General features: G+C 39.5%; 2 protein-coding genes across 2 annotated transcripts; both read right to left on the minus strand.

Annotated features, from left to right (window-relative positions):
• Window positions 1-258: 258 nt before the first annotated feature.
• Window positions 259-1301, minus strand: LOC129279644 (ras-related protein Rap-2c-like). Its single transcript, XM_054915744.2, has one exon. The coding sequence runs from the start codon at window positions 870-872 to the stop codon at window positions 315-317; it is 558 nt and encodes a 185-aa protein (XP_054771719.1). The 5' UTR covers window positions 873-1301; the 3' UTR covers window positions 259-314.
• Window positions 1302-6817: 5516 nt separating this feature from the next.
• On the minus strand, window positions 6818-11532 carry LOC129278807 (uncharacterized). Its single transcript, XM_054914941.2, has 4 exons — window positions 11389-11532; window positions 10525-10797; window positions 9761-10051; window positions 6818-9147 (listed from the first exon to the last, which is right to left on the minus strand). The coding sequence occupies exons 1-4, from the start codon at window positions 11428-11430 to the stop codon at window positions 8935-8937; spliced, it is 819 nt and encodes a 272-aa protein (XP_054770916.2). The 5' UTR covers window positions 11431-11532; the 3' UTR covers window positions 6818-8934.
• Window positions 11533-11835: the final 303 nt, after the last annotated feature.

Here is an 11835-nt window from a genome sequence, read left to right on the forward strand (position 1 = left end):
AATGTCAATGATGTTCTACATGTGGAACTTGAATCAAATTAAACCCAGGTCAGGAACCACAGTATGCAATTTACCTGTTTAACGCATGACTCCCAGGATAATAATTTTTTTCAACTTAATTTTCTCATGTAAAATACCACAGAGGGTCAACCAAATCGTGGTTTTGGGAACCACTCGTCCATTTTGTATGCGTTACACAATTCAAATGTGAATCGATGAAGAGTGCTTTACAAAGTGAACGGAGGTTCCCAATTTCTTTAATAGGACAAAAAAGAGGGTTTGACTCTACTCACCTTATGTAGAAAAGAAATAAATCACAATAAAACACACTTGGAACAACAGCCCCCGCTGGCTTGCTTGTGGGGCGCCAGTATATGCATGATTTCCACCACACAATCGGCGAATACATCGTTCACATTCTGTGTGCTCTTAGCGGAGCTCTCATAGAAGGGCACGCCCCATCGGTTGGCGAGGATCATCCCTTCACTGGTGGGAACCTGCCGCTCTTGCTCCAAATCTGCTTTATTTCCAACAAGAACCATGGGGACTCGATCAGTTCCTTTAACTCTGACAATCTGCTCACGAATATTAAGAACATCTCCGAAGGACTGTTTGCTCGTAACACTGTAAACTACAAGAAAACCTTGCCCGTTTCTGATGTATAAATCCCTCATTGACGCAAACTGTTCTGTTCCGGCCGTATCCAAAATTTCCAAGATAGCCATGGTGTTTTCAACTTCGATGGCTTTGCGATAAAAATCCTCGATTGTTGGGTCGTACTTTTCGACAAAGTTTCCCGAAACAAACTGCACTGTCAGGGCACTTTTGCCCACTCCTCCACTTCCTAAAACGACGACTTTATACTCCCTCATGTTGGTTTATTTTAGTGATTTCTTCGCCGAAATCTCACAATTCAAGACAGTGTACTTGCACAGGGGCGCAGCACACGGGTTATGACTTGAAGAACAGCTGATGATCGCGACCGTGGGAACTCGACACACTATAGGCGGCTCAGCCAGGCGGTGAGGTTGAGGCGACCGTGCTATGCAGTGAGGGCGAGGCACAATCACTCACGCTGAACTTATCGAGTGAACAGAGCGAGACAGAGATTATTTTTCAGTCTGCTACAACAAATCAAGAGTAAGTTACAAAAACGTCCTTCTCCAAGCCGACAGCGCTCTTTTTATTGTATTAGAATCGTTAATTTATGTTAACTCCATTGATCATTGCCCATAAACAACCGGATGCTAAGTTTTCAAGAGAAGTGAAACACGAAATCACGGCTCAAAACTTATGTCAGAATTAGAAAAGTCGTGAAAAATATTCGCAAATAAGTCGATAGAGGGCAGCAGTCAAGTTCTGAGACGGGTGACATTAAAGCGAAAAAAAATTATGAATTCAGTTCAATTCAATTCAATTTCATTTTAATGTCTACATGGAAATTCGTTTTGCTCACACAATACAGGGGCCGCGGAAACGGGGGGCTTCAGCCCCCGAACTTTTTTCCAAAAACCGTAAAAATTACCATCTGATTATGATTTTTTGCATCTTGTATATTTCCTTCCTCCGGTCTTCGGAGATCGGCGGCAAGCCGCAAAGTTCAGGTCCTTTCTTGATGGTGCTGTCGACATAGGTGGATTTTTAAGATGTATCTTAGGCAGTGACATGTCAGAGAGGAAGCAGAAGAGGAGGGCAGAGAGTGTGAGGGAAAGAGGATGGAGGATGCAAGGATGAGGGGGTCATTTCCAGTGAAATCATTTAGGATGTGTGCAGGCAAGTCAAGGTTCTCAACATGCTGTAGTAGGTCCAGACGCTGCGTCAAAAGGACTGGACATGAGGCAAGAAAGTGGGTAGTGGTTTCTTCCTCTAGAGAGCAGAGCTTGCAGGTTGGGTCTGTGCTCTTCCCGATAGTGACTAGGCGTCGTTGTGTGGGATAGGTGGACGTAAGCAGCTGAGCGCGTAAGATCACAGCTGATCGAAGATGGGTCGGTAGTGAAGAGGGGTAAAGTGACGATATCTTGGGGAGCATTGAGAGGTTACTCCATAGGCTGAGGGATGAGAATTTCTCAATGCACACTCTGGCTTCTTCCATTTGGGCATCATACACTTTACTCCTGCACAGAGTTTTCCAGCGGTGGTATGAGAAATCTTCAGATAGGAGAGAGGTGAGTGAGGGAAGGTTGTACTAAGAGAGCAGTTTATTCCAGTAGATGATAGTAGGAGTCTTGATGGAGAGGGCATGGAGGAATGAGCGAAATTCAAATCTACTATGGTCGATGTTGAAGAGCTGTCCTATCAGAAGGAAAGTGTTCAGTTCAATCTCGCGGGAGAGGTGAAGTAGGTCAGTTAACAGGAAGATAGAGATATTGGGGGCAGATCTCGGTAGACCCAAGAGTTTCTTGAAAAGGGAGTGTTGGGCAGAGTCAAGTTTGTTGAGTGAGGATTGAGTGAAACACAGGAGCTGTGAGCCATAGGTCATTCGGGGTAGGCAGAAAGTTTTCCAGAGCTTCGCAAGGGTGTGGGGGAGGAAGAGGTTATTGCTGCTGTTGCTACCGATGATGGCGAAGAGGGTGTTGTATCCCTTGGTGATTATGTGTTGAGTGTGGTCATACGGGATGGTTGATTTGGTGATGCCAAGGTGGGGATGATGAGAGACCTCTCTGATTCTGTCACCGTCAATGAAGAATTGGCAGGATGGGTGGATGCTGCGCTTTGACTTGAAGATGAGGATGGCACTTTTTGAGGGATTGATAGAGTATTCCCAATGAGTGGCATATTCATCTGTGACATTCAGCATTTGCTGAAGTTCAGTGGGAGAACTTGCAAGAAGGGCAACATCATCAGCAATGATAATTACACCTGCATATCTGTTCTGGAAGGTGCAGCCAAGCCCCTTGTACCGGAGAGTCTTGATGAGGCCATCAACGAATACGTTGTACAGCGTGGGAGAGAGTATTCCTCCTTGTCTGACACCCTTGTTTAGAGGGATGAAGGAACTGACAGAACCTTTCCAGGTGACACGGCTTGAAGCACCTTGGTAGAGGGCGTTCAAAGTAGATTGTACAGAGGATGGAATTGGTGTGTCTTGAAGTTTTGAGACGAGGCCACTATGAGAAACAGAGTCGAAGGCTTTATTTGCATCCAGAAGGGCAAGATAGGTAGGGTTCATAGCAGATATGTTGAGTTCGATTGAGAGTTGGAGGGTTAGAGAAGTCAGAGTACACGACTTTCCTGCCTGGAACCCGAATTGAAGCTCGTCCGGAACATTGACAGAGGAGAGAGGCTTTTCAATATGGGGCTTCAGAACATTCTCCAGCAGTTTAGACATGCACGAGGTAAGGGAGATACCCCGGTAACTAGATGGATCATGTATGGGTTTACCTTTGCCTTTGTGCAAGGGAATAATGAGGGCATCTTTCAGAGAGGAGGGGACGTATCCAATTCTGATGCAAGATTGAATGAGAAGAAGAAGCAGTCTGCGGGTAATAGGTCCTGAATGCTTGACATGATTGGAGGTTATGTTATCCGATCCAGGGGCTTTCTTTGGTCTGAGTAAGGCTATTGCATTGTCTATATCTTCCAGGGTAAGAGTAACTTGTTGAGGAGTGGAGGCGGTACCTGAGTGGAGGGGTGGGTATGACAAGGAGGCTACCTTGGAGTGGCAGGAACTAGAGGACTGAGAGGCGACGAAGGGGGAATGATTGATGTCCGGGTCTTCTACAGGGCTTTCAGCTGGGTTGAGAGAGCAGGCAGAGAGCATGGAGAAGTATCTCTGCCAACCTTCGATGACCTGCTCTCCTGTGAAGCGTGTGTTGTCATATTCTAAGTAGGCTAGATTTTGAGTTGGAGCATTACTTGATTTTCGCTTGTTGACTAACTTATAGAAAATAGGAGCATTACGATATTGGGCACCTTCAATCTCCAATCTTGTGTTGAGTTTAACCTTAGCAGAGGACTGCCTAAGGGATTTGCGGAAGTTCTTCTTGGCGGTAAGGTACTTGGATCTGAGTCAGCCCCCCCCCCCCCCCATTCCTACTTTCAAAACCGTTCCGCAGCTCCTGTTATTAACTGGGTTATAAAACTTTTGTAATATAACATTACATATTACATATCACAGTTTTCCTAAGATTCTTCTTTCGATTAACGCTAATAATGATAATAATAATAATAATAATAATTGAAATTATTTGTATAGCGCTTATCACAAAATATGTCTCTTTATACCAGACACAGTTTCAACTCCGACAATATCGCGACTGACTATTTATTTCAAACCAATCAATTTCACCGATTACGAGTATCTATACTAACATGATATTGACACTCATATTCACAACCCATTCTTGGTTTTATTCACGCAGGAAATAAAAGGTCTCTCTTGATTTGTAATGTTCAGCAGATAACTAAATTTAGATAACTAAATTACAAATCTCATAAAATGAAGTAGAGAAGGGTTCAGATGTTCATTATTTTAAGTGCTATAGACACAGTAAAAATGATGTTTAAAATGTTTATTCAACGCTGTATATTATTATTATGTTTACAGTGTTACAAAAGTGTTACTTGACAGTTTTTACAGATTTAAATTTTAATATAAATCCTCAATAAATTAAACAATTTTTTTTCTTCAACTATACTGCAAAGATCCTATTTTAAACAGTGCTTTTATTGTGTAAACTAGAATATGTATATAGTTAATAACTGCTTTTAAAAAAAATCTTTAAATCTCTCTGATCAGGTTGATTTTGAGCGTAGATATAAGGGTAGAAAAGATAAACATACTGAATTTAATAAAAGGCAATAAATAATTCCTGAACACAAATATGGAGTATGACTTTCAGGGGCGGATCTAGCTTTTTTTCCAAGGAGATTTGACCGAGAAATTTGACAAGCAAAAAAAAAAAAAAAATGGGTGTCAATACCAATTCAAGGTCATTTTGGTACCGAGAATGTTTTACAAGCGAAAAAAGGAGGTTCGCTAAGAAATTAAGGTAATTTGGGGTTGGCTCCAAAATGTAAGTCATTGCTTTTTTTTTAACTTGGCAGTCCAAGGGGGGGGGGGGGTCAAACGCCCTAACATCCCCGTTGATCCGCCACTGACTTTGGGTAAAAAATACCCTTTTGGGTTATAGCGCAGGGACAGGGACTGCATGTTTTGAAGTAGGGGGGGGGGAGGAAAAAAAAACAAAAATATCAAAAATAAAAATTTGTACGCCGTTTCATAAACTTCTTATGAAAAAGCTACTAATGGTTATAGCTATTGTGCATTTGTTTTTATAATAAGTCTTTATGAATCCGGACATGGGCTCCAGAGGTGCGATTGATCCAATCAATTTCAACTATGCATAGCCAGCAACGTTATATCTTCAATTTATACCAATCTAGTATGCTCCTTTCTTTGTTTCTCTCTCTTTCTACAAAAAATGCATTGTCCAAACTTCAGCTGTAGGAGAAAATTATGTCATTGATGGATTTCATTATAATTCAGATAGATCGGATTAATCACAACCCATTGTATAAAGACGGGACACAGGAGCGTTTAACTTTGCAATTTCGCTATTATTCAGTTAAAAAAAACACATCACCTTCGAGTTGTCTTAACCCACCCCCCCCCCCCCCCCCATCAAAATACGCTGGCGCCGCCCATGTTACGAAGTGGTATCATTATCAATTTTATTGTTCACTGCAATGTTTTAGATGATATTTGTTTGACGATAATAGAGATTTCGAGGCGCACAATATTTTGGGATATTATTTTTGTGCATATATTGCAAAAATTTATAAAATGTCAAATAGATTATTTTTAAAAGGTGCACACATAGGCCTAGTTACCATGAATGCATATAGCATTGCCATTCATTTGAATGTAGGATAAAAGAGAAGTGTTGATTAAAAAAATACCTTGCTCACGGGCATAGGTGACGTAGCCGGGGATCGATCTCCAGACTTTCAAATGTCTAGTCAGGCGGCGCCTTCGACCTTCAAAGAGAATGGGACCTGTTTCACAAAGTCTAACAACTATGATAACTTCACCATTATTGTAACTACCTTGGAAAGCTTGGTTGTGATTTGCTGTTGAGTCCCGATTATGGTAGTTACTATAATGAAAAATATACCATAGTTTTAAACTCTTTATAAAAGGATCCCAGATCCAGAATGAAAGAACGAAAAAAAAAAAAAAAAAAAAAAAAAAAAAAACAGACAAAATCGCGCTTTCTTGTCCGCTCACTCACTTCGCTCTCGCTTTTATATATATATCTTTTAATTCCTGTACATAATGCTCCGCTGAGGGAAAAACTGTAGGCATGCATGTGAACGGCCTTGGGACCGACAGGTTTGTAAATCATAATGTGTGGGTGTGGGGGTGTACTTTCAAATCTGGCATGCCTGGAAATTTACTCTCGAGGGGGGGGGGGAGGGGGTTGATGGTGTTTTAAAAACATATTTTTCGCAGCTTTTGAAAACATTATTGAAATGACTGTACAACTAAGAGCCGGGTGTTCTATCTAAATTTCAAGGATTACATTAATCCTGATTGGATGGAATAGTGCACTAGCCGAATATTAGATTTATATTTAAACTTTGTAGATCTTAATATAAAGCTAAAAGATATGGATTCAAATCTTTTGAGATTGAAAATTTAATCCTCAAGATTAATAATAAATCGAGTATTCGGCTGGTCACTATTCACTATTCAGTCGATCTGGATTTGTTTTTCAAATCCTTGAAATTTAGAGTGTAGGAAAATGTTGATGCCATAGTCTACTCATCTAGACGGTTCAAATGCACAAAAATATCAGCCCTTCACACCGGAATTAAGTATTCAAATAAATCAATTTATACACAATCTATAAACAATAATTATTTCTAATTGTTGAATATCTCAAACTGTGAATATCTTTTCTTGACGAACATTTTTTTTATTCCTGAATGAACAAAAGAAAAATAGATGGGCTAAAAACATCACTCCATTATCACGATCATCACAATTTATCATAACCATGATAACAGAGCAATAAATTAATATTTTAAAAGTAGTGTACCGTCGTGAAATAAGGCAAGATGGACAGCGGGTTATTTCTGAATACACACTTTAGAAAAAAAAGAGGAAATTTTGCATCCTCACACACCGGGAGCTTCTTTCAGGGGTGTAACTTTGCACCAGAATACGTTTTTTTCCCCACCTTTTGGATACAGTAATTTAGCTACATCTTGCACATATTTAGGTGCAGATTTGTACCCTTCAGGGGAGGTGCAATTTGCACATTTTGAAGGCAAAAACTATTTGCACCCTAGATAATGTGCAAAGACTCACATTTTTGGGGTACAACCTGTAATTTCTGGTTGAGGTCAGGAATAAAACACAATTGGGAACTGGGAGCAAGATTTCACCTCAAGATGTGCCGCTACACTGTTAGAGAAATAAAATCCTTAAAAAAGCAAGAAAGTTCCTGTCATCAACTAATTAGGTGAACATCAGTGGCGTAATGAGCCCCCCCCCCCCAAAAAAAAAAAAAATATATATATATAAGGGGGGCTAGATTTGGTGTATCGTGTAAACTTTGCAAGCGAGCAAAAATTTTGAAATTTTTATTACAAAAATCAAATTTTGTGATACATTTTGACATAATATTCAGTAAATAATATCATATGTCACCCTTTTATCTTTTTTTTTTTTTTGGGGGGGGGAGGGGGGCAAGAGCCCCCATCTGTACGCCAGTTCGCTCGTGCCAATAAGAACAATGGAAGTTTTCTCTCCACGTTGCACGACGGATTCAAGAACATAGAAAATGTATTGTCAAATGCTTTTCATGACAATGAACAACAAGGAACTCCTTTTTTTTCTCGGAAATTGGTGAATCAAAATAGCAATTTCGTCCTGGGCACTGGACAAACGACATATTTACAATTTTTCGTGAGCTCCGAAACTTAGGACGAAACTTGTTCCGGTTCACCGATTTTCGACAAAGATTTCCTTACTGATCATTGTCATTTGACCGGCATTATCAATCCATTTACTGTTTCTTTAATCCGTCGTGTGTTGCCGAGCGAAAATCCCCTATAATCGTGTCTGATGGTTTCCCAATTACACACCACCTGGGAAGATAAAATGTTTGTCATGTACATTTACATCTCAGCTTGAAAGCATATGTTGTATTCCGGGGTTGTATTATTAACCGGATGCAATACGAATCATTCAGTGCAAGCAGCTAACTAATATGACTAACAAAACATAAGACCATTTCATTGATCACAAATTAATTGCAAAAATACTTTCACATACATGTATACAGTTTAAGAGATATTGTATTTTCATCCCAATATGTATCTTTTTGCTGCAACTCATCATAAATATAAATCAGTAGTCGGGGCATTTTCTTTGATACTGCTGAACCCAAATGACCAAAGTATAACTTGACACCGGAGAATATATATATATTTCTATGTAGAACTCCTGCTGTTATAAATCAAGAAACTGGTGGCAAGTATAAGGTGATGACTGAAGCATAGTCCTACTGATAGAAAAGGAGATACGAATACAACTCTACAGTCTATACGTTCTTTTGACGTTGCCGGTGCGTCCGACCGGTTTCCACCTTGTCCGTCGTCACTTCCGGAACGCCATCACACTGTTTGACTGTGAAGTCAATAAGCTATCGTTCCACAATTATGGTTCCGTTGCAGGTTGTTCCGTTGAAATGCTGAGTGATAACTGTCTACACTTATAAAACATCTCCTTTACAGCACAACAAATACAGCAACATCGCATCTCAAAAGAAAATATATGCCCTGATTTCAAACATCCCCATCTAATAATAGTTGCGCATCTCCAGTCGGAAAGCGTGACAATTTTTATCATTAAGGTCCGTCGAAACGCCGAATATCAAAGTACATAACGAATACAAAATGCGCTAAGTGACCATTCACGTTGTGTTATAATAGTTGCCGATGCCGTTGTATCATGAAGCAAACAAAAAATGCTGCCAAAAATGGTAATAAATTGTTGATATGTATACTATGATGTCCAGCATTACAATTGTTTCCTTCGCAGCAATATGTGCATGAGCCGAATATTCGACACCCTGCGTGACAGTCCTCCAAGTTATGAACACAGGATCGCTCTATCGATTGGCCAGAAACGACTTTCTGAAACGAAATGAAAAAAAAAAATCAAGAAATAAGTAACATTCTTATGTTTTAAAGACGATCAAACTCAGTAGTGACGTTGTTTATCATTTGTGTTTCATAATCTAAAAAAAAAAAAACAAGGATAGAACATAAAGTTGCATTCCTTTTTTGCAGCACCCATCCATCCTACTTTCTTCCCCCTCTCATCTTTTTCTTGTTGTGAACAAACAGGTATAAATTTTGTAAGCCAATGTTTGTGATGACATTAATATGAAATAACTTCATCTACGACGATTCTTTACCCAACCAAATTAAAGGCAGAATCCGAGATGGAATAAAAAATAATTAAACGAACACGGTCAAGATGCGAAGTCCTCACTTCTTTCTTGTGTATCCTTTTGTACGAAAATTCAAGAGAATTTCACTTCTATGTTACTCTGATAACTTAAGTCGTGCCATGTTACGGTCTTTAGGTCCTTATATCTCACACCCCATCAGCTACGCCCCAAGTGCTTAATATATTTTGTATGATATGTATAGGTGTCTTTATAATTATGCGTTTTAAAAATACGATGTCAAAATGCAAATACACATGTATTAATAACATGCATGAACCTTGGCATTTACCTACCTTGCAAACCCCCGAACATTGCACCAGTTCGACGCCCACACCACTAGGATCGAACTCAGTGCCACACGCTCTGCTGTCCTGCACTTCGAATGCGTCAGGGCTGTAATAACACGAGAAGCAGTCTTGCGTCAAGTTGGATTTCCGTGCGATGACGTCAGGAGGTGCGTCATTACAGAACGACCCCTCGCAGCAGAACGTGCAATCCTCTTTATCATCACAATCGTTGCAATCGTCTTCACTCAGGGCGCAACCTCGCATTACAGACGTTTGTTCGGAGATGTATACATTCATCTGTAAAAAAATAAGATGAGAGGAAAGTGGTTTAATAGATAACATGAGTTCAACGAGGGGCCGCGTGTCGAGGGATACGGAGCGACTACCCTTAAATATTTCTCCAAGAAGCGAAAAAAGGGGAAGAAATGGGCAAAAAGAAGGAGCGAGAATACCGAAAGGAAAAAAGAGGTCTGCCTGGATCTGAGTGAAAATAGCTTCTCAAATTATCGGCGCGCTGTGCACGAAAGAATTATAATATATAATTTTAAGTGCGAAGCGCGCTTAAAAATATATATTTTTAAATGTTTAATAGTATTTCAATGCCAAGTTTAATGGTTTTATAGCGCTTTCTGACGCGTTTGAAACATAATATTTGCAATGCATTTTACACATTTTTCAATTTGTCAAAATAATATAATGATATAATGTATTTTGAATTTTGTTGTTTCTTTAAACATGTTAAAGGAAGCTTTAAAATTAGATTCATTGACCTCGCAGGCCGTGTCGCACGTCGTCCTCACGGTCGTCTCCATCGACGGGTTCACGCAATCGATGTCGTGGCTACCGCAGTCGTAGCACCACGTACTGTCCTCGAAGTTCTCCTCGGGCATGAGATCGTTGCAGAGGTCGTCGTCGCAGCAGTGCGTACACGACTCCCACCCATCGAGGGGATCGATCAGGCAGATATCGGGACAGTATTCGTCTTCGTAGCAGCCACGCGAGATGTGTATCGTCTCAGGTCCACCGAGTGAATTGTTTGATACCTGATAGTAAAAATAAAAATGAATTGAACTGAAATATAATACTCTTCATATCATTATTATTATTGGGTAAAACATTTTGTCAAACACGATGGGTTAACGAAAAAACTTTATCATGGTCGAATTTTGTTTCCTAAGTTCAAGTGAACTTACAATGCGTCAGGTTCCCGCAAGAAGGGACTTGAATGTCATTTTCAAAATCATATTTTTATTTCAAATATTGAAAGAATATATCGTTGGCTATCCAATGATGCCCCCAACAACAAAAAATCGAAATTTAAAGCAAAACTAAAAATATCAGCAAATTAAATGGCAAAAAAATCATTATATAAATATTGACTGGCCTTGGGGGGAACATCAAATATAATTATTGCCGGCAACAGAATCGTATTGGCCCGAGTCTTTAGACAAGTTTCTATGCCCCCGAACGAATATTAAAAAAAAGGATTTTTGTTTAGGTATATGTGTGTGTATGGGGGTGAGGTCTTGACTTTTTATCCCACATGGTTGGTTTTGGATTTCAAATTTAACCAAATTTGTGTCTCACTACACATCTACATACATGACTATATCTCCTGAAATATTCATACTTACGAAACAAGCGTGTTCACACTCGACAATCTCGATACCGTCCATCCATACTGATGAAAAATCATTCGGGTATAAACACGACTCATCCGTTCCGTTGGTTGGCCAGAAATCACACTTGTAGCACTTTGTTGCGACGGTCAATCTCGCTATTCCTGTTGCAAAACAATGGAAATTGATGACTAATATAAAATATCTTCGTCTACATCATTATTATTATTAAATATTGCTAATTGGTTGGTTTGTTTATTTATCCATATAGAATTTTTATATTCATTCATTCATTCAATCGTTCGTTCATTCATTCATTCATTCATTCATTCATTCGTTCGTTCATTCATTCATTCATTCATCCATCCATCCATCTATATATCCATTCGTTCGTTCACTCATGAGTTCATTGATATCAATTTATTTGATTCATCAATTTTTTTATCATTGATATCTTTATTG

The sequence above is a fragment of the Lytechinus pictus genome, chromosome 16 (genome assembly GCF_037042905.1).
Source record: "Lytechinus pictus isolate F3 Inbred chromosome 16, Lp3.0, whole genome shotgun sequence".
Classification (NCBI taxonomy): Eukaryota; Metazoa; Echinodermata; class Echinoidea; order Temnopleuroida; family Toxopneustidae; genus Lytechinus; species Lytechinus pictus.